We start from the raw sequence: 21,671 nt of genomic DNA on the forward strand, positions 1-21,671 counted from the left end.
GTGTGTCTACTTAATGTTTGGCATCTATGTGCCTTGAGAAGCTCCAAATGATTCCAATTAAGCAAAACAGGTCATGAATGTTATTAAGGGAAATTCAAATTGAATTATCTCCAGGGAAACATCAACATAAAACCAGGTAGACTTTAGAAAGTGGGACTGCATGGAAGCGCATCGCTTAAAATCACTGTAGACGTGTGCCAGGAGATGTGTTGGAGGAAAGCGTTCTGAATTTGATTATTGGCCTCCTTTATGGATTAATCACTCTGATATTCATGATTTAGCATCAGGAAGAAAGCACATTACCTCATTACAGGAATTCATTCTGGGAGGCATTCACAATTTGCCTCTTTCCCCAGGGATGGGTGGAGGGATATGTAACCTTGAAAACATTCTTGTGTATGAGAACTACAGAAAAATATGATGTATTTCTGCATAAAGAGAAGTAGTGGAAAGTTTTTGTTTGTTTGTTCTGTTTGCTTGGATTTTTTTTTAAACTAACATAAGTTGACGATGCCCAAAACTGCATTATCTGATGACTACATCTCTAAGGGAGGCAGTATGGTTTATGGCACTTACCACAAAGGAAACTGAGTCTCAATGAAGTTCAATAGTATCCAAGATGAATTAACAAATTTCTGGATGTGTTCGGAGTTGATCTCAAGTACAGATGACATAGCTATGTAGGCAGGACCAGTTAAATTTGTGAGGCCCAGTGCAAAATAAAAATGTGGAGACCCTTGTTCAAAAATGATACAACTTTCAAGACAGTGACAGCAGATCCTTAAACCAAGTGTGATCTCCTTCTGAGCACAACACCCCTTGTGACTGACTGCACAGGATACTAATGGCTGCCCCATGTATAGATACCTCCCAGATTCTGTACATTTGGACTAGCTCCATTGAAAAAAATTGGGACTTTTTTGATGAGTATTAAATTATTATTATACCTTAAAATATTGTCTTGAAAAATACTGTCAAACACACTGTGTATCAAAAACAGACCTCTACAACGATGTCTGTAGCTGAGTGAGAGATGATTTCAATATTATTTCAGATTGGCTCCTTCTATTCGATATTTACCTATGAATTGATGCATTCATTTTTTGTCTTTACCATACACTTCACTGAGGAGACCATTTTGAGCCCTGTTTCCATCTAAGCTGATGTCCTTTGTCCTATTCCTGGAACCTACAGGCTGTTCATCAGGAATCTCAACAGACCCTCACACACAGTATAACCCCCTCATAGCCACACCTTTGAATCCCCACTGCTGCTTACCCCACCTGACACAGGGCGAAGACTCCAGAAACATTCATTGAATACATGAATATGTACATGAACTCTAGGAAACTGCAGCAGAATTCCAGATTTTCGAACATGGAGCAAGAATCAGTCTCTATGCAATCAATGCTCAGACAGTGGTCCAAGGGACCTTTAGGATGGCTCTAAAATTAGATCCTTAGATCTCAAAGAGAGGGCCAGGTCTAAAGTCAGCATTTGAGCCAAATGTCAAACCTGTCCTTGAAAAGTCCTTCAGGAGCTTCAGGTTGGAGCTTCCATGAGAGGTGCACAGAAACCTACTGGGTGAAAAGCTGATGCACATCCCCTATCTTATCCCACCCCAGGGCACGTGCTCATTGCCTGCCAAGCCGTGCAGTAAATTCCAGTAGGTTAAATGCACATGTGATGTAACTGTTTCTTAAGAGGTAAGCCAGTGCCTTCTCTGAAGGAAGTGTTTATTACTTTATGTCTGCACTGTTTCTTCCCCCTCCTCAGGGGAAGTTGTAAAATCTGAGCTCTGCATTTTATAAGACACTTAGTCTTGCGTTAAAACTTCACCCAAAGTGATTTATCTTGCATCTTGCAACATGTCTCTATCTCACACATTTTCTATAATGAGCATGAATTACTTTTATAGTCTGTAGAAAAAAAAAACTTTACAGGGAGATATTATACTTAGATCATTTTTTGGTTCTGAGCAGAACATTAAAAGAAAATCTTTCCAGAGCCCTGTCCCCATTCACCACCATCTAGCCTTCAGAGCAATACAGGATCCTGGCATCCAGGCTGAACACTAAACTGCTGAAGAGTATATCTCACATTCTTACTTAACCTCTCTGGGCCTAGTGTCCTCATCTGTAAAATGATACTAACACAATACCTTCTCCAAAGAGTTGCTCAGATAAAGCCTTTAGCACAGTGTGCGTTCTGTGTGGTTAGCTAATTAGCTATTACTGCATATGAGTCTGTGTTTTAGGTGCTAGTAGCCTGGATCTCAAACAACCTAGTTCCTTATCTAAATGTGAGTAATAGAGCAAGTTTTTAAAATCTCTTTAAAATAATCTCAAAATCAGAAAGGTGACATAGCTAGAAGAGTAAGGGATGATATATTGACCTCACTGCACTCCTCAAGGGCTCCAGTGATCACCCCAACTCATGATAGAACAGGATGAAATTTCGCCATGTGGCAAAAAGAGCTACTGAGCTTGACAAGGTTATTTTTTAAACTATCATTTCTACCCAGTCAACATCCAGAGTAGATTTGAATATCATACATAGCACTTGGAATCTGATAATGTTTTCACTTCCACTTTATCAGTGGAAAGCTAGTTTTCTAATAATTCTCAATAAGACCCTGTGCTAATAGATGCTATCTTTGAACCACTCGTATTCTTGGCTTTATGACATCATATTTTTCTATTTTGCATCCCGGTTACTAGCCCATCTTTCTTGATCTCCTTTTTAGGCTCATCCTCCTTGACCTTATCCCTTAAATATTACTTTTTCCAAGACCCTCTCATGGGCCCACTTCCTTGAGACCATGTCCTCTTCCTGAGACTCAGTCTGTCCTGATAGTTTCAACCATGATCTTTATTTGCCAATGAACTTGATACCTGTATTGCCAAATCAGTCCTTTCTTCAAAGTCCAAATCCATAGAACTGACTGCCTTCAGAACATCTCCACTTGGATATTTTACAGGTACCTCAAACTCAACATGTCCAGACTGAACTCATCCCTTCAAACAGGCTCCCTTATAGCATTCCCTGTCTCAGGAAATGGCAGCTGTTTCCACGCAGCTAATCAAGCCAGGAATCTGTGATTAATCCTTAACTCATCTCAGTTCCTCACTGCCTAAATGTAATCAATCACCACGTTGTCTTAATTCTATTTGTTAAATCAGTGCCTGTCAAATTTCTTTTACTGTAAACGAAAACACACATAACTGAAATAGAAGTTTCACAAAACAATTCTTATCATCATTCTGTGCAAGGCCCTGTGATATTTTATCTTCTGTTCTCATCTGTTATTGCATTTTAAAATGCTAGTAACCAGTGAGTTACTGATAAATGTTTAACAACCAGCTAGCTCATTTGGAAGCATGGGAGGGAATACCTGATGTGTAGCATTTGCCCATATCCTTGGTGTGAATACTCCCACCATGGTTGAATTCAAACTACCAATGAACCAGCTTGCAAACCACCTAAAGATGTATCAACCAGTTCTCATGACAATCTCCAGCATGCCACACTCATGACTCAACAGTTTGAGAGACACTGATCTAAGTGTTCTTAAATCTATCTGCTAATTTTCATTCCCAGTGCTGTCATTCCTCTCCTAGCCACCACCATTCAACTCAATTGAATCTATTTCAGATTTATTTTGTATCTTCAAAGACTTTCTATTTGCACACTAGGATGGAGTCTACAATTCTTACCATGGCTTAAAAAGCAACCCATGGTTTGGCACCTGCCTGCTCCTTCTGCCCTCTTTTCCTTGATCACAACAAGAGTGTTCTCTTCTTGAACTTCGGGGAGCTTTCTCTTATTCTCGGTTCTTTAGACATACGTTTTCTTTTGGCTGAAAAGGTCTTTCCTCCCATCTTTACTCAGTGAATTCTTACTTATCCTTTCTATCACAGTTTAAATGCTACTGTATTCATTCATTCATTTATTCATTCATTCTTATAGTGTGTGACAGGCATTCTGATAAGCGCTGAGGATCTAAGGAGAGGTAAAAATAAACACAATCCCTCACCCCGCAGAACTTCACTGTAGAGGGGAAGGAACATATTATTTAAATAAAGATATTCAAATTTAAGTATGACTAAAAGAGGTTTAAAAATGAAGGACAGCCCTAATTCTATAAGAACATATAAAAATCTCATAATCTGGTGCATCAGAGGACACATTCCCTGAGTAAGGGATAATTGATCAGTTGTACCAGTTGAGCTAATATATAAAGGATACATGTAACCTAATTAGTCTAAAGGGTTGCTAACTAACAGTATAGACATAAAGAAGAATATGTGAAAACCCACGTTGCAGGAGGTAACATGACAAAATCAAGGAACCAAATAAAAGCCAGTATGACACGAAGAGGAACAGGAACAAGATACGAGGTGGGGCCAAAGAGACAAGTAGAAGCCACTCTGTGAAGAGCACTCTAGACTTTGTTGAAAATTTCTAACAAGAAACCAGGGGTTTTGACATGTTGAAAGCAGGGATATGATGTGTTCATACTTCTGGTTTGGAAGGATCACTGTGGCAGCATTGAAGATGACATGGAAGGTAGCAAAAGTAGATGTAGAGACAAATTAGACACTATCACAGTCCTCCAGACAGAAATGCTTCTAACAGAAATTAAGATGCTGGTGATGCATATGGAAAACTCAACATATTGGAGAGGTGTATGGGGTAACCTTGATAAGATAATAATGGATCGGACAATTCCTCATGCTCTTCCTTTCCAACTTGGGCCCAGCAGAATGGCTCTTGCAAGGAAGGATGGCGAAAAGAAAAAGGGCCATTCTGCCATGAAGAGTTGGTGACCTGAGAATACACCATCAACATTCCTAAGTCATCTGTGGAGTGGACTTCAAGGAGTGTGCCCCTTGGGAATTCAAAGAGATATGGAAATGTGCCACAAAGGAGATGGGAACTCCAGATGAGCACATTGATACCAGGCTCAACAAAGCTGTCTGGGCCAAAGGAATAAGGAATGTCCCATACTGAATCTATGTGTGATTGCCCAGAAAATGTAATGAGGATGAAGAGTCACCAAATAAGCTCCTCTTTCAGAAATCTACAGTCAATGTGGATGAGAACTAATCGCTGATCATCAAATTCATCAAATTAGGTTATGAAATTGTAAAAAAAAAAAAAAAAAAGATAATGGATTAACTAAATGTGGTGAAAGAGAGGGAAGTATCAAAGATGAAAAGATGACTTGCAATGTTTGAGTTACAAAACTAAATGAATGATAGTACTATTTGCAGAAATAAGTAATACTGAGGTGTGGGGAGAAAGAACATGACTTTGGCTTTAGATCTGTTGAGACTGAGGTATCCTTAAGATGGGCAAAATAAGATGTCTTAAGAACAGTTTGGTAAACTGTCTAGAATAGAGGAGAGATCTGGGGGATATAAGTTTGTGAAATAACTGTGTATAAGTAGTGAACTGATGCCATAGCCATGAATGAACTCATCAACTGAGAATGCATAGGAGAAATCAGTTTAGAAAACAAGACTTAAGCAAATCCAACAATTAGTGGTAGCATAGTGAAGGGTGCATTGACAAAGGGAAGAGGAACAGCCAAGTGGTAGGAGGAAGACCAGGAGAAATTGACCAAAGAAACCAGTGTCTTTTGGCTGAGTAACAAGAAGAGACGCCAGACTGCTGTAGGTGAAAGAGTGAGTGCAAAGTACAGATACGGAGTCAGTGAATGTGCACCACTTATTAGAGAAGTTTGCCTTTGAAGAGGAGAGACATGAGTAGTACTTGTGAAATACGTGGAAACCTTTGGTTGTACTTTAATGAAAGGCATTTGAAGACATTTATCAACTATGAAAACACTGGTTTGAAAGAAAGTTAAATACACAACAGAAAGACTAAAGGCAAGTGTTATTCATTCACTAAAGGGTTATTCATTCACATAACCCATTTACTTTCATATCATTTGTGGGTAGCAAAGCACTCAGGAGGCATGAATAAGTGTTATTTTTTAAATTGTACATTAAAGTGAATGAAATTGAAGGTACATTTAATAAAATAGACAATCCAAAAATCTTATTATACTAATATGTGCATACATATGTATGCATACATATCATGGTTATTGATTTCTTAGGCTAAAATTAAAATTGGTACTATGACCATAAGCATATGTTATTTGGGCACTAAGACAAGAAGACCTTAGAATGAGAGAAATTAAAAGTCAGCCAAGAACTAGGAACTCTCCAGATAGATGGGCAAGGCCATGAGTCATCTTTATGCGGAGAATTGAGCCCTGATAAAAATCAATGAAACAAATGGTGAAAGCACAACTTGGTAAGACAAGTGGATGCATCATTCACACTGATCCAGATGAAACCCCAAAAACAGAATTTCTTTATGAGATGGTTTGATGACCTACCAAGTTAAGAAAAAAACCAAACCAAACGAACAAGAAACCCTCACTTCCATTTTGGAGACAATATTGAATGCCTCATTTAGGCAAGAAAGTCCATGCAGCAAAAAAAGAAATCAGATGTGCATTTCTTTCCTGGATTTGCCAGTTTAATGATAAGTTCTTTAGTCTGATCTCAGTTTCTTTGCCTGCTTAAAGGGAATAATCATACTTAATAGGGTGGATGTATAATGTAAAGGAGGTTACTTATCATGTTTATAAGCACCACACTCAGAATAGCTGTCTGCTTTCTGCCTTGTAGGTTGCAAACTGGAGAATTTCACATTGCATTGGCAGTTCTGACATATTGTCATTTATACCCTATAGGCTCTGATTCATACAATAGTACAATGAGAATACCATGCTATATCTAGAATTGCTGAGAAGACTAGATGACATAATGTGCCAAAGGAGCTTTGTGAATTACAAAGAACTACTTAAACGAGTAGTCAGCAGATGACAGCCCATGTGCCAAATCCAGCCCACCACCTGGATTTTTGTTTGTTTGTTTGTCTTATGACTCAAAAGCTAAGAATGGTTTTTACATTTTTAAAGAGTGGGAAAAAATCAAAAGATAAATACTTCATGATGTAAAAATTACATCGAATTCAAATTTCAGTGTCTATAAATAAATTTTATTGGAACACATCCACACTCACTTGTTTACATATTGTCTATGTCTGCTTTTGCACTACAATGGCAGAGTTGAGTAGTTGTGATCAAGACCGTATGGGAGTATTTACTATCTGGTTCTTTACAGAAAAGGTTTGCCTACTCCTGCCTTAAATTAAATATCGTGACAAAAATCATAAAGATTTTAGGGATTTTTCGAGATTTAAAAAATGTGTAAGTTATTGGTGAGCTGTCTGCCATATAGTAATGGCTCAATAAACAGATGTTGCTGTTTATCTTCTTTCATTAATTCAACAAATAGTTATTGAGTGCATACTCTGCCAAATACTGCTCCAAGGGCCACAGAATACAGCAATGAACATAACTGGACAAAATTCCTTTGCTTGTTGAACAGACAATAAACAGATAAATAAAAATAAGTAGAGTATATTTTATGGCTGGGAGAAACATTAAAGGGAGAGAGAATAGAGAGTTTGAGGGTAGAGATCATTGCCATTTTTTGATGCAGTGGACAGAGAAGACATCATTGGAAAGGTGACATTTGAGTGAAAACCCAAGGGACACAAGGGAGCCAGAGGGTGCTATGAGGGTGGTGAGGAATCATGTTCCAGCCAGGGGAAAAACACAAAAGCCAGAGACAAGAGCTTAGTGTGTTCGAGGAACGCCAAGGAGCTGATGGGCTGGAGTGGTGGGGAATGATGGGGAGAATAACAGGAGATTAAATCAAAAAGTGTGGGGCAAGCTTAGGTGGGGCCTTGAAGAACTCACTAGGGACTCTGGCTTTTTCTCTGAGTAGGAGAGGAAGCAAGAATTTTGAGAAGAACCGTGGCATGGCCTAACTCACATTTAATCCAGATCCATCTGGCTGCTCCAGTGCGAACACCCTGTAGCATAGACTGATGAAAATTTTACAAGTTGATTTGCAACATCAATTACAGCTTAATGGTATTAAATTGGGGGAATATTGCATATTCTCTCCATGGAAATTAATAAACCACTTGATGGGTACACAGCACCTTTCTTACATTATTTAAGACAAAGTCAGAATGATGAAACTGCTTCTAATTTATGGACAAACAATATGATATCTCAGAATCCCACAGGGTAGTTCTAACCATTTAATTTTTGCTGATTCTCACAACTGCTTCAGCTTTTCTAGCAGAATCTGTTGACTAACATGGCCTCCTTTTTAGATAACAAGCTTTTCGTTTGGACAGTGATTCAGGACCCTGGACGGACCTAGTGAATGCCTCTTTGCTGTAAGATTGTTCCTCAATCTTTCTTTCATTACTGCCTCCCCTACCAAGGAACCTTTGTAGACATGTTTTTTCACTAATTTCTACCATAGGAAAGTTTTTTATTGTGCTAAAATATATATATAACATAGTATTTATCATTTTAATCATTTGCAAGTATACTATTTAATGACTTTAAATGTATTTATAATATTGCGTAGCCATTACCAGTATCTATACCCTAAATTTTCTTGTCATCCCCCACATAAACTCTGTTCACATTAAGCAGTGTGACTCCCTATTCCCCACTCGCCCAAGCCCCTGGTAACTGCTAAATTTGCCTATTCTAGATACCTCATATAAGTGGAATTATACAATACGTGTCCTGGGTCTGGCTTATTTTGCTAGCATAATATTTTCAAGGTCCATCCATGTTGTAGCAGACATTTCACTCCTCTTTATGGCTGAGTAATATTCCATTGCATGCATTTGCCACATTTTGATTATTTATTCATCAGTTGATGTGTTTCTATATACATATATGTACATCTCTCTGTAAGTATGTGTGTGTGTGTATGTGTGTTTGTGTGTGTGTATCTGTGCTTTCTACATAAAAAGTGTAAAATTTTTCTATCGCCAACCCCAGAATGGATTTTTACCTGCAAGAGGAGGGGGAGTTATCACCCTCATTGATAATGCAGGTTCTCAGGTATGGATTTTCCTGCCCAAAATGAGGTACATGTGTAAGTAATGCTTTACTATTATTATTATTATTATTATTATTATTATTTTTGAGACCAAGTCTCATTTTGTCACCCAGGCTGGAGTGCAGTGGTGCTATCTTGTTCACTGCAACCTCCACCTCCCAAGTTCAAGTGATTCTTGTGCCTCAGCCTCCCAAGTAGCTGGGATTATACACCACGACACCCAGCTAATTTTTGTATTTTTAGTAGAGACGGGGTTTCACCATGTTGTCCAGGCTGGTCTTGTACTCCTGACCTCAGGTGACCCACCCTCCTCAGCCTCCCAAAGTGCTGAGATTACAGTTGTGAGCCACAGCACCCTGCCGGTAATGTTTGTATGTAGATAAACTACTTAGAGTGAAGCCATGGATAGGAAAAATGACCTCAAAACACATAAGTATGAAAAGTCATCGTTATTCCCAATGCAATAGAGTTGTCTGTATTTTATTTAATCTTCACAATTGCCAACATTTTATAAAGAATAAACTCAAGAACGTTTTGGAAAACAGCTGTAAGCAGTCATGTCAGGACTAAGCCAATGGAGCCGATATTCTAATTAAACTTTTGAAAGCAATGGCGATTCATGATGTTACTATTTCCAGAGTCAAAAATACTTCTGGAACACAAAGAGAATGATTAAGGAAGTATGTAAAATAGGGAAAAAATGAAATCAGTGTTATATCTGAAGATCAGAGGGGTGGGAAGCTGGTACCTGCCAGGCTATGGATGGTTGTGCCAGCCTATGGCATGATTGTTGGTGTCTACTTGGAAGGCCATATGGCAGGGTATCTGGCATATACTCTCCCAGGTCTTATTCTCAGGTGGTTGCCCAATGCCATATTGTCTCCTTCTGTGAAGAGGAGATATAAAAGATCGTTTAACAGTGTTAATAAAGTCAACCATTTCAAATAACCTGACCAGAACCCTTCAAATGTCATCAAAGACAAGGAGAGACTGAGGAACTCCCAGAATATGAGACTGCAGAGATGTGATGACTGAAGAACATGTGGGGTCCTGGACTGGATCTTAGAACACAGAAAGGATGTTCACAGGAACACTGGGAAATTCTGAATAAAGCCTATAATTTCATACTGTCATGTCAATGTTAATTTTTTAATTTTAGGTAATTGTTCCAGATTATACTAGATGTTAACGTGAGGGAAAGCTGAGTGTGTTGTGCATCTTCTGTGAGTCTAAAATTATTTCAGAAAAAAAAGTACAAGAAAATAAATGACAACCAAGTTTCTGGTAGCTCCTGAGTATCAGAAGCAAACTCAAGACTGGCAAATGTTGAAGCATGGTGAGAGTGAGGGAGTATATCTTCGCATCGTAGCAGCCTTGATGCCTGCCGTCAGAGTGACTCCTGTCCTTGTTTCCTTTCCAATTCCTCTGCAGGGTATGCTGGGTGCATCATGTAACTGGCATGTGGGTGTACCCTTTCCTGGAACACATTGGCCCAGGAGCCAGAATCATCTTCTTTGGGTCTACAACCATCTTAATGAACTTCCTGTACCTGCTGGGAGAAGTTCTGAACAACTATATCTGGGATACACATAGAAGTAAGTATTGCCTGAGGGGACATAAAACAAGAGACTTACTGCCAACAAGAGTATATGCAGAAACTGAGGGAAAATTCCACTGGAGCCTTTTCTTTCAGCCTTCACACAGGATCTCCTATGAAGAGTTCCATTTTATAACTACAGTATGAATTTAAGAGCTGCTGACAGTTACCCGAAAGGTTTACTAGTCACTTAGACTTATTTGCTAGTAAAACATCCAAATCTAAAGAGGAAAGAGGCATGTGTATAAAATTTTATAGGAAAAAATACAGTGTTAACAAAAATATATATATTAGGGAAATTTGTCATTATCACAACACAATACTGCCTTAGCTAAAGGGACCCCAAATTAAATAGATACATTATTAAATGTCACCAGTCTCCTTTAAAGTCACTCAGATCTCCGCTTTCTCTGTGGGTGCAGTCACATGGGAGAGGTATTACTGACATTCTGCTAGAGCTCTAAGCAGTGTGTGATGCTCCGGCCACCTTGACTCACCAGTGGCTGTCATATGAAAGATCTGAAAGTGGCAAAGAGGTACAAGCAGTAAAAGATAATGTTTCATGGCTGCAGAAACTCTTTTAACCTGTGATTTGATTTCTCTTTTGTTTCCACGTATGGCAGAGCCTCCACCTTGGCAAGGCACGTATCTTATCCAAGCTGTGCAAAACCTGTCCAAAGTGTATGTAAGATAACATAAAAATTGAAAGATGGAAAAAGCACCAGCACAGACATTAGGGATTGAGTTCTGCATGAAAATACATCCAAAGGCAAGATGGTTTGGAGATTTTAGAGAGCCCTGGCTCTCTCCTCTGACACAATCACAGCATTCTAGACATCACTAGTAAATTGACTCTGTGACACAGACTTTGAGCACCCTGCTTTGTGCCAGACACCCTGCCAGGAGCTCAATCGAATCAGACAAATAAAGCACAGTGAGTGCATGATTACTGTGCGTGGTTACTGAATCAGACTTTTCTGTGTGTGGATCCTCTAAGCTTGTACGCATCAGGGTACTAGACAATGGTAAATGGCCCAGAGGAATTTGGGAGTTTCTTTTCTCAGCAACTTCTGATTTTAATAAATGTTCTATTAGAAAAGTATCAACATTTTTTATTCTGTTCAGGCCCACAGCTTAAGGGACTGGAAAATAATCTTTTAATAACGCCCCACCTGTTCAATGGAAATAGTGATCTTTCTCCATTAATTTACTGAAGTATTTAGTTAACCGACAAAAATATTTTGAATACAAAATATAAACTTTTCTCAGCTTCTTGGGAGAAAGGTTGTATTTAAACTTAAATGAATGTGTCCAGTATATGCTATTCAGGAAGGACATAAGTACCGGCTATGCTTGACTTGATTGATTTGACAGTCATTTGGCTATAGTTCTACTACTTCTATGAGAAGATGACCTGAAAACCAGAAGAGAGAAATATCCACTCTGCATTATTAACTTTATGTACGTAGGACCATCTGGTTAGTTCCACAGAGACAGATGTTTTGGGCCAAGTAAGTATCTTCCTCATTTATAAGAGGGGTCACAAACTGATGGCCTGCCCCAACTTGTACCAACCAAGTTCTGTTGGGCCTACATAGGGGAATTTTTGTTTTTGAATCAGTATTTTAAAATTGGGAGATATGACATAAGGGCCAGATTTTTAGCTTCTTAGGATATATTTTAAGATCTGGTGGCTGGGCGCAGTGGCTCACGTCTGTAATCCCAGCACTTTGGGAGGCCAGGGCAGGTGGATCACGAGGACAAGAGATCGAGACCATCCTGGTCAACATGGTGAAGCTTTGTCTGTACTAAAAATGCAAAAATTAGCTGGGCGTGGTGGCACGTGCCTGTAGTCCCTGCTACTTGGGAGGAGAATTGCTTGAACCCAGGAGGTGGAGGTTGCAGTGAGCCGAGATCACACCATTGCACTCCAGCCTGGGTAACAAGAGTGAAACTTCATCTAAAAAAAAAAAAGAAAGATCTGGAAACATGGAGCCCACTGTTCTCTTGTTCTCTTCTGGTGACAGTGGTTTAGGATAGCAAATCCATTATCCTGTGGCTGGGCATGGTGGCTCATACCTGTAATTGCATCACTTTGGGAGGCTGAGGTGGGTGGATCACTTGAGGCCAGGAGTTCAAGACCAGGCTAGCCAACATGGTGCAATTCCATCTCTACTAAAAATACAAAAGTGAGCCTAGTGTGGTGGTACATGCCTGTAATCTCAACTACTTGGGAGGCTAAGGCACGAGAATCGCTTCAACCTGGAGGCAGAGGTTGCAGTGAGCCGAGATCGTGCCACTGCACTCCATCCTGAGGCACAGAGTGAAACTCTGTCTCAAAAAAAAGAAAAGAAAAGAAAAAAGAATTGAGTATCAGTTATCCCCTTTAGATGACTAATTTTCCCTCGTTCTCACCTGGCCACTTGAGTCAGTCAGTCACATTAGCTGCCTGGTTCTATTAGTTACTGAGTTGAAAACTACTCACTAAAAGCAGTGTGTTTGGATGAACTGAGGACATGTAGTACGGCACTACAGCACTGAGTATTTCACATCAGTTACTATAGAGTCCCGCAAGAAGAAGGAAGATTGCATTGCAGCCACCCTCCTTTTTCCATAATGGTTTTTAATAGCTCAACTCCCTCTACTTGGGTGACTTATGTTAGCTACAACTTCAAGATAAAAAATCACACTATTACAGAATCTTACAGCGAAAGAAAGACTAGAAATCATCTAAACCAACCCTTTTTTTTTTTTTACCATCAGCCTGAAAAATCTTAAGTGACCTTCCAGAATAGGTAATGGCAGAGCTGGTGCCTTCTAACTGATGTTCAGTCCAGTCTCCAGATGTCCCCTTTGTATAAGGATACCAGTTGTATTTAATTCGGGCCCACCCTGTTGATCTCATTTATAAACACCCTATCTCCAATAAAGTCACATTCTGAGATCCTGGGGGTTAGGATTTCAACATATGAATTTGGGAGAGGGGACACAGTTCAGCTGATAACACTTCACTCGCTCCCCACCAGAACACATGTCCTTCACCCAATGAAAATATTCTATCCCAACAACCCCAAACGTCTTTCAAACATCAACTCTCAAGTCCAAAATCTCACCTTTAATATCATAAAAATTGGGTAGGCGTGAGACTCAGGGTGTGAGTAATCCTGAAGCCAAATTGTTCTCTAGCTGTGTGGGAACCTGGGAAACCAGACAAAAAGTTTTGTTTCCAAATCAGAATGATGGGACAGGCATAGAATATACATTCCCATTCTGTAAGGGAGAAGTTGGGGGGTGGGGGGCGGAGAATCATGGCTTCCAAGCAAGCCTGAAGCTAGCGGGGGAAATTCCATTCCATTTTAAGGCTTGAAAATAATCCTCTTTGGCTAGATGTTCAGTCCTCAGGGCTGGCTCACTGGGGAGGGGATGCATAGCCCTGCCTTCCAGGTGCAAAAGCCCCACCACCTCAGCCCTGGGCTATACAGTTCCACCCTCTACAACCAAGGAAGAGCCAGTCCCTGAACCATCTGTGAAGCCATTGGTCCTTCATTTCATTCTGTGGCTGTCCCTTTCAGTCCAGGCTGTCAATGTGTCTGCTTATATAAAATTCTCAAAAACCTTACCGGCTTCCTATGCAAGTCATGGGGATCCAAGCAGTCAGACAAGAGGGCACACCACGGATCTTTTACAGGTAGCCACCCCTCTTTTTCTGGCTTCTGCTGCCGAGGTTGATTGGATCCGTGAGTCACATACCTAATTTTGTTAGCACATGGCTGTCCAGCCACACCCTTGGTATTATCTTCCAGTCAGAGGCACTGAGGGTTAAGCACATTAACGTAGGATTTTGGGGAGTGGGGGACACCATTCACAGCTGAACTAATTTCTGTACTTAAGCGAAGACTTTCTCCCAATTTTAGTATATGTGACCAGTCTTACTAAAGGTACATTTTGTAAGACCAGAAATGAGTCTTTTCAAAAGCAAAAGGTTGGGGTGAGGACAGAGAAAGAAAGTAGGCAAGCGGGGAGAAAGGAGAGGTCTGTGTGAGCAGAAATCTGCACCTCTTCTCCTCCAGCTGCCCATGCAGGTCATTCCCGCCCAGGCCCGCCCAGGCCTAGGGATGTCCCAGCACCGCCCCCTGGTGGAGCCTGTGCTCCCCGCCCCCACCGCATGAAGGCCATGTGACTGACTCCCTCAGCGCTCTGCAGCCTTGTCCCCTCTGGCCCCAAAAGTGTGTTCTACCTCAGCTTTGTGATAGGTTTCTTCCCGTCCTTTGTGGGGAAATTTTATCTCTGGTTCTTGCAAACATTATTTACAGCTGTGTAATTTTCCTCTGTACCTCACAGCTGCCAAACCAAAGTAAGTGGGAAGCCATTTTCCCTCTCTAGGTCAATGAGTAACCCCATTCTCCACCCGCGCTTTGGAAGATTCCAGCGTTGCTGCCAAGTCAACCCATCTGCAGGATAGTGCTTTGGAAAAAATAAACCTTAAAAAGAAAAGCAAACTGCTATTAGTCCCTGATAGCTTCTCCACAGGGGAGGGAACACGGACAGAGCAGGGCTTCAAGACATACGTGCAGTTTGAGCGGAATCTGTGCTGTTTTTTTGTTTCCTTGGTTACCCAACAACGAAGGCATGTTGTACCTTCTCCCCTTCAACCATGTTCCTCCTCCTGAGAGACATACTCACTCTTCAATTTGTTTTCCTTCGTATGATTTCTGAGAAGGACTTAAGGAAAAGTGCTCCAGATCTCTGCCAGTTCTTTAGCCATGAAAACCAAACATAAAAGACCATCTGGGGACATCTGTGCAGAGCACGTTACCCACATTTTCACCACCGCTACTCTGACGGCACAAAACTTAGGCTAGGAGCTGGGGGTTGTGTGGTGGGGGAGTCCCTCCTGTTGTAAGTCCTAACATTATGACCCCCTGGGGTTAAACCTTATAATTTTCATATTGTGGAGTCCCATATTGTGTTCTGCTTTCCACTAGTCCTGGCTTCTGAGGCTTTCTGTGTGTTCATTGCTTATTAATTTATTCAACAAAGACTGATTGAGCACCTGCAATGAGACACACACACTGTGTTAGGTGCTGGGGATACGATCAGGAACAGCACAGGGAAGCGCCCTACCCTCAGAAAGCTTGCAATTTATCAAAGTATACTAACCAAACCTGCAAAATGGTATTTTAAGTTCTTTTGTTCCATTTTTGCTATCGAAACAAAGAAACTGAGAGTTTAGTATGATTCAAAAAATGTTTCGGTACCAGAAAAAGAAAAAAGAAGCACTTGCGAGATTTAACTATAATTCATAAAAATGACAAACATTTTCATCTCCAGGCCCATGAAACGTCATTGACTATACAGACAGTAGGCAAAGGGTCTTACTGGTGCAGTACATACAAGTTCTTCAGGAAGAAGAACGATTCTACCAGGATTGGGTTGAATAGAGAGAGAATTTCAGTTTAAGTTTCAGGAGTATGGAAATAAACAGTTCTTGGGGCTAACAAACTCTCTATGAACTTAAAAAAAAAAAAAAAAAAAACTGGCTTTTGAAAATCCAGAGTCCTTGCCTTGGGAAGGGACAGGACTAAAGTAAAAATAAATGAATTCTGTTTGAAACTCCTGAGTTGCACATCTCATGTTGCCAGAAGCTGGTCTAAAAAGCATTCTAGCTGGGGTTTCCATGCAAACTCAGGCAGTCATGAATCAACTTGCAGCCTTGTCTCCCAGAGGCCATAGGAGCTGGGTGTGTCCCAACCCAGAGTGCTGTGTCCTGATTCTAGGGAAAGGGTGGGAAGAGAGGTCACTGAGGATGTTTCTGGAGAAAGTTGTACATGGCTTCTCTTCTTAGCTAGGAGGGAAAACGGGGTGTCAGGAGGGTGGATGGGAGAAGTGAGGGCAGATGAGTGGATTTGTGGGTAGTGCTAGCAAACCAGATTTAAACAAACTGCTTGTAGTTTAAACTGATGCTCAAATAAAACACTTTGCCTGTATTTCTAGGTATGGAAGAAGAGAAAGAAAAGCCTAAATTGGAATGAGATCCAAGTCTAAACAGAAGAACTAGATTGAGCTGCCATCGAAGACTCGTTCCCCTGGGCATTGGCAGTGGGGGAGAAAAGCCTTCAAAGGAAGCAGTGGCATCAGCACCCACCTCCCCCAATGAGGACACCTTTTATGTATAAATATGTATAAACATAGAGTACAGTTGTTTCCAAAAGAACTCACCCTCACTGTGTTTTAAAGAATTATTCCCAAAGTCATCATTGATCATTACATTCTTTCATTTTCTAGTTTTAAAACCAAAATTGGGCATTGGATTTTTATTTTGGCAATTTAACTTCATCTAGTTAAGAAAGAAAAAAGTTATTGTACTTCTTTTTGAGAACTATCTTGAAGTCAAAGGGGCAGATACAGAGTAAGGTCTTTGTGTATTTAGTCCTAAAGGTGGCTGTAATATGAACCTAGGCCACCAAGGGGACCTGAGAGGAAAGGGGACAGATGTTTCCCATTGCAATAATATCACAGTTGCCTCAAATGAGCACTATTTGTAATAATGATGTCAATTTCATTAAAAGCCTGAGTGTATTGCATCTCTTCATTTCATCATGTGGAAGTTTTCCTAGATGCAAATTCTGACTGTAATAAAGACCAACAGCCCTGACCCTGATGTGTGCATGGTGCATCTCAAAATCTTAATAACATTGGTGTATCCTTTTTATTTATTTATTTATTTTTGAGACAGAGCCTCATTCTGTCACCCAGGCTGGAGTGCAGTGGTGTGATCTTGGCTCACCACAACCTCCGGCTCCAGGGTTCAAGTGATTCTCCTGCCTCAGCCTCCTGAGTAGCTGGGATTACAGGTGCACACCACCACACCCGGCTAATTTTTGTATTTTTAGCAAAGACAAGGTCTCACCATGTTGGTCAGCCTGGTCTCAAACTCCTGACTATGTGATTCACCTGTCTCGGCCTCCCAAAGTGCTGGGATTATGGATGTGAGCCACCGTACCTGGCCTCCTTTTTATTTTTATTGCCTGTTGAAAATGGGTTTACTGAAACTGGTTCTTTTCTATCATTTTTGGATTTTAAAAAATGTGAATCTTCTTGATAACTCCAAAACTAAATTGTTTGAAAAAGCTGTTTTACAAAGTCTTTGACAATAATTATTTTTAAGATAAAAAATGTTACAGAAATTATAAAATGTTACTTAACCCAAATATAAGTATTGATTGCCCATGCTGAGAGAGATTTGCAAATGACATCCATTAGCTCCAAAATTATAATTAAATTTAAAAATTAAAAAATGGAAAACATTAAACTTTTTAATTCAAAAAAATCAAACTCAAAAAATTTAATTTTATATTACAATTAAATTTAAATGTAATTAAATCCTAAAAATCATTCTTCCTTCCTTCCCTCTCTCCTTTCTCTCTCTGTCTCCCACACACACTCTATATGCCCCATTTCTAAAAGCATAATTGATAGCAATATAGAATGCATCTAGCAGCATTACCATATTAGTTTCCTAACTCATGGAGTTGGGACTGTTAAGTAGGAAAAGTCAAGCAGAAATCCACCAAAACAGAAAAGCACAGCAATACCACACTCTTGGACTGACTGCTGCAGTTAGTGCAGGATCAAAGACTCGGAGGATCCAGAGTTGATTTCCCTCACAACTACATGTAACTCACCCATCTGACCTCTCTTATGGGTTAACTTGTGTCCCCTAAAATGTATATCTTGAACCCCTAACCCCTAGTACCTTAGAAAATGACTGTTTTTGGAGACAGGGTCTTTACAGAGGGGATTAAGTTAAAATGAAGCCATTAAAATGGGCCCTAATACAATCTGAGTAGTATCTTTATTAAAGAAAGGAGAATTTAGACACACACAGAGGGATGCCACGAATGTACACACACAGGAAAGACTGTGTGAGGGTATGGGAAGAAGGTGGCCAACTGCAAGCCAAGGAGAGAGGACTCAGAGGAACCAAACCTGCAGATGCCTTGATCTTGGACTTCTAGCCACCAGAACTTTCAGAAAATAAATGTATATTGTTTAAGCCACCAGTCTGGGGACTGACATTTTGTTACATCAGTCGCAGCAAATTAATATGAACTATGTATAAAAGATGGATGAATTTTGGGGAATTTTAAATTATTGCCAACTTAGCCAGCAGCTCCACTGATAGCAGCGTTTCCAGAAGTGTTTTTGCTGGAGTAAAACAATACAATCCCTGGGATATAGAATGAAGGTACTAAAATTTTCTTTCTTTTTTTTTTTTGAGATGGAGTTTCTATTGCTGCCCAGGCTGGAGTGCAGCGGTGCAACATTGGCTCACAGCAACCTCTGCCTCCCAGGTTCAAGTGATTCTCTTGCCTCAGCCTTCCAAGTGGCTGGAATTACAAGCATATGCCACCACACCAGGCTAATTTTGTATTTTTAGTAGAGACAGGGTGTTTCCATGTTGATCAGGCTGGGTGTTGAACTCCCGACCTCAGGTGATCCACCCACCTTGGCCTCCCAAAATTCTGGGATTGCAGGTGTGAGCCACCGTGCCTGGCCTAAAATTTTCTTTTAGTGGGAAGATGGGGTGGCATGGCTGAGCACAGAAAGGCTGGGGCTGTGGCTCAGTGTGGACTCAACTGGTGGGCAGCGGTAGCTGCGAGGAACTCACTATGGCCCTAGTCCCGCCGCAGATGCTCGGACGCAACAGGTTTCACTCCTTTATTCAGGAAAAACGTGGATTCAGAAAAGCATCCAGTAAGATTGAACCTCGAAGATCAGACAGGGACAACTGGTGAAGCATATGAGAGAAGTGCTTTGATTCCTACTGTGGAAGCAACAGTCTTTTATCTTTCTCCTTATCCTCTAAGGAGGATGCTCATAAAACCTTTATTTTTTACTGTTGGGTTTTCAGGCTGTGCATTTGGATCAGCTGCTGTTTGGGAATGTCAATCACTGAAATCCAGGGTCCGGAGCTATTTTCATAGCATAAAAGCTGATTGGTTGGATAGCATAAGATGACAAAAGAAAGGAGACTTCAGAAAGGAGATTAAGAAGTGGTGGAATAATCTAAGTGATGGCCAGCAGACAGTGACAGGTATCACAGCTGCAAATGTCCTTGTAGTCTGCTTATGGAGAGTACCTTCTCTGCACTGGACAGTGATCAGATATTTCACATCTAATCCAGCCTCAAAAGTCCTTGTTTTCCAATGTTGCTGTCAACATTCAATCACTTCTCCTTGTTTCACATGGCAGCAAATATGTAAGTTTTGTGGAGCTTCTCCTCCAGCATTGTATATTCTGGGTCAAGAGCAGTTCATGGCAGTGTACCTAGTACCTATCTGCAGGTGTTATTTCCAATTTTGTCAGTTACATATGTGAAGTTGCCACAGGAAGATATGTACCATCACTTGGTGCATCTGGTGCCATCATGACAGTCCTCGCAGCTGTCTGCACTAAGATCCCAGAAGGGAGGCTTGCCACTATTCTCCTACCAATGCTCACATTCACAGCAAGAAATGCCCTAAAAGCCATTAATGCTGTGGATACAGCAGGAATGATCCTGGGATGGAAATTTTCTGATTATGCTCCCTTTGGAATATGGTATGTTACTTACGGTCATGAACTAATTTGGAAGAAAAGGGAGGCTCTAGTGAAAATCTGGCATGAAATGAGAACTAACAGCCCCCCAAAAAGAGGTGGCTCTAAGTAAAACTGGGATTGGACAGTACTGGTGCATCTGGCTTTTATGCTGCCTAGAGCCCCAGAAGACATCGGCCCATAGACATCGCTATGTTCCCGCCTGGGAGACACTGGCAGCTGGCCTCCCAGTGTTTTCAGCTGTGTCCCATGGTCCATGTCTTTTTAGAAAATGAATTATGACGAACTTGTGAAATAAAGGTTTACATCTCATTCGTAAAAAATAAATAAATAAAATAAAATTTTCTTTTACCTTGCGAGAATAGCAGAATGCCCTCACTGTATTTTCTCAAGGCTATTTCTTTGTGTGTGTATGTGTGTGTGTGTGCATGTGTTACAAATATTTTTAATTTAATTTCTATCTTAAGTTCAGTGGTACATGTACAGGTTTGTTATATAGGTACATTTGCATCATGGGGGTTTGTTCTATAGATTATTTTGTCACCCAGGTATTAAGACTGGTACCCATTAGTTATTTTTAATAAATAAATAAACAACAAATATAAAATAATCCTCTCCCTCCTCCCACCCTCCACCCTCTGAATGCCCCCGGTGTGTATTATTCCCCTTTATGTGTCCTTGTAGCTACCACTTATAAGTGAGAACATGCATTTGATTTTCTGTTTCTTCATTAGTTTGCTAAGGATGATGGTCTCCAGCACCTTGATCTCATTCTTTTTTATGGCTGCATAGTATTTCATGCTGTATATGTACTACATTTTCTGTATCCAGTCTACTATTGATGGGCATTTAGATTGAGTCCATATCTTTTCTATTGTGAATCCAGCTACAATGAACATATTCATGCATGTGTCTTTATAATAGAATGATTTCTATTCCTTTGGTTATATACCCAGTAATGGAATTACTGTGTCAAATGGTATTTCTGTTTTAGGTTTTTGAGGAATTGCCACACTGTCTTCCACAATACTTGAACTAATTTACCTTCCCACAAACAGTGTAGAGACGTTTCTGTTCCTCCAAAACCTTACCAGCATCACAGATGCTGCATAATAATACCCATTCTGACTGGCATGAAATGGTGTCTATCACACTGTGGACTTTTTAATAAAACCCATTCCGACTGGTGTAAAATGGTATCTATCTCACTGTGGCTTTGATTTGCATTTCTCTAATGATCTGTGATGTTGACCTTTGTTTCATATGATTGTTAACCAAATGTATGTCTTCTTTTGAAAAGTGTCTGTTCATGCCCTTTGCCCACTTTTTAACGGGGTTGTTTGCTTCTTATACATTTGTGTAAGTTCCTTATAGATGCTGCATATTAGACATTTGTCAGATGCATTTTCTCCCATTCTGTAGGTTGTCTGCTCAGTCTGTCAGTAGTTTCCTTT

At 40.3% G+C, this 21,671-nt stretch overlaps 1 protein-coding gene, 1 long non-coding RNA gene and 1 pseudogene across 6 annotated transcripts in view; 2 read left to right on the top strand and 1 right to left on the bottom strand.

Moving 5' to 3' along the window:
* The window catches only part of AIG1 (androgen induced 1), a 255,426-nt gene extending 236,749 nt beyond the window's left edge, over positions 1–18,677 (top strand). For 2 of the 3 annotated variants that reach the window (XR_013534582.1, XM_008995175.5), the window contains 2 exons: positions 10,452–10,615; positions 16,612–18,677. Coding sequence is in view for 2 of the 3 variants with exons in the window: in XM_008995175.5 (XP_008993423.2) it covers positions 10,452–10,615; positions 16,612–16,649 (202 nt within the window). In the remaining variant the exon portion in view is untranslated. Of the gene's footprint in view, positions 1–10,451; positions 10,616–11,240; positions 11,855–16,611 lie in introns of those variants that run through there. The other variant, XM_035296888.3, reaches the window with a different exon arrangement.
* LOC118152997 (uncharacterized) lies at positions 9,372–15,268 on the bottom strand. 2 transcript variants are annotated; one of them, XR_008480869.2, is made up of 6 exons: positions 14,855–15,268; positions 14,238–14,429; positions 13,731–13,815; positions 10,655–11,136; positions 9,769–9,906; positions 9,372–9,672 (listed from the first exon to the last, which is right to left on the bottom strand). It is a non-coding gene; the product is annotated as an uncharacterized LOC118152997 (long non-coding RNA). The 2 variants fall into 2 exon arrangements; XR_013534584.1 differs by lacking the exon at positions 14,855–15,268 and having other exon boundaries at positions 10,655–14,348.
* LOC144582216 (presenilin-associated rhomboid-like protein, mitochondrial pseudogene) lies at positions 16,612–21,411 on the top strand (annotated as a pseudogene). The gene has a single exon (XR_013534581.1). The product of XR_013534581.1 is annotated as a presenilin-associated rhomboid-like protein, mitochondrial pseudogene (transcript).
* Positions 21,412–21,671: the final 260 nt, after the last annotated feature.

The sequence above is a fragment of the Callithrix jacchus genome, chromosome 4 (assembly GCF_049354715.1).
Source record: "Callithrix jacchus isolate 240 chromosome 4, calJac240_pri, whole genome shotgun sequence".
Taxonomy (NCBI): Eukaryota; Metazoa; Chordata; class Mammalia; order Primates; family Cebidae; genus Callithrix; species Callithrix jacchus.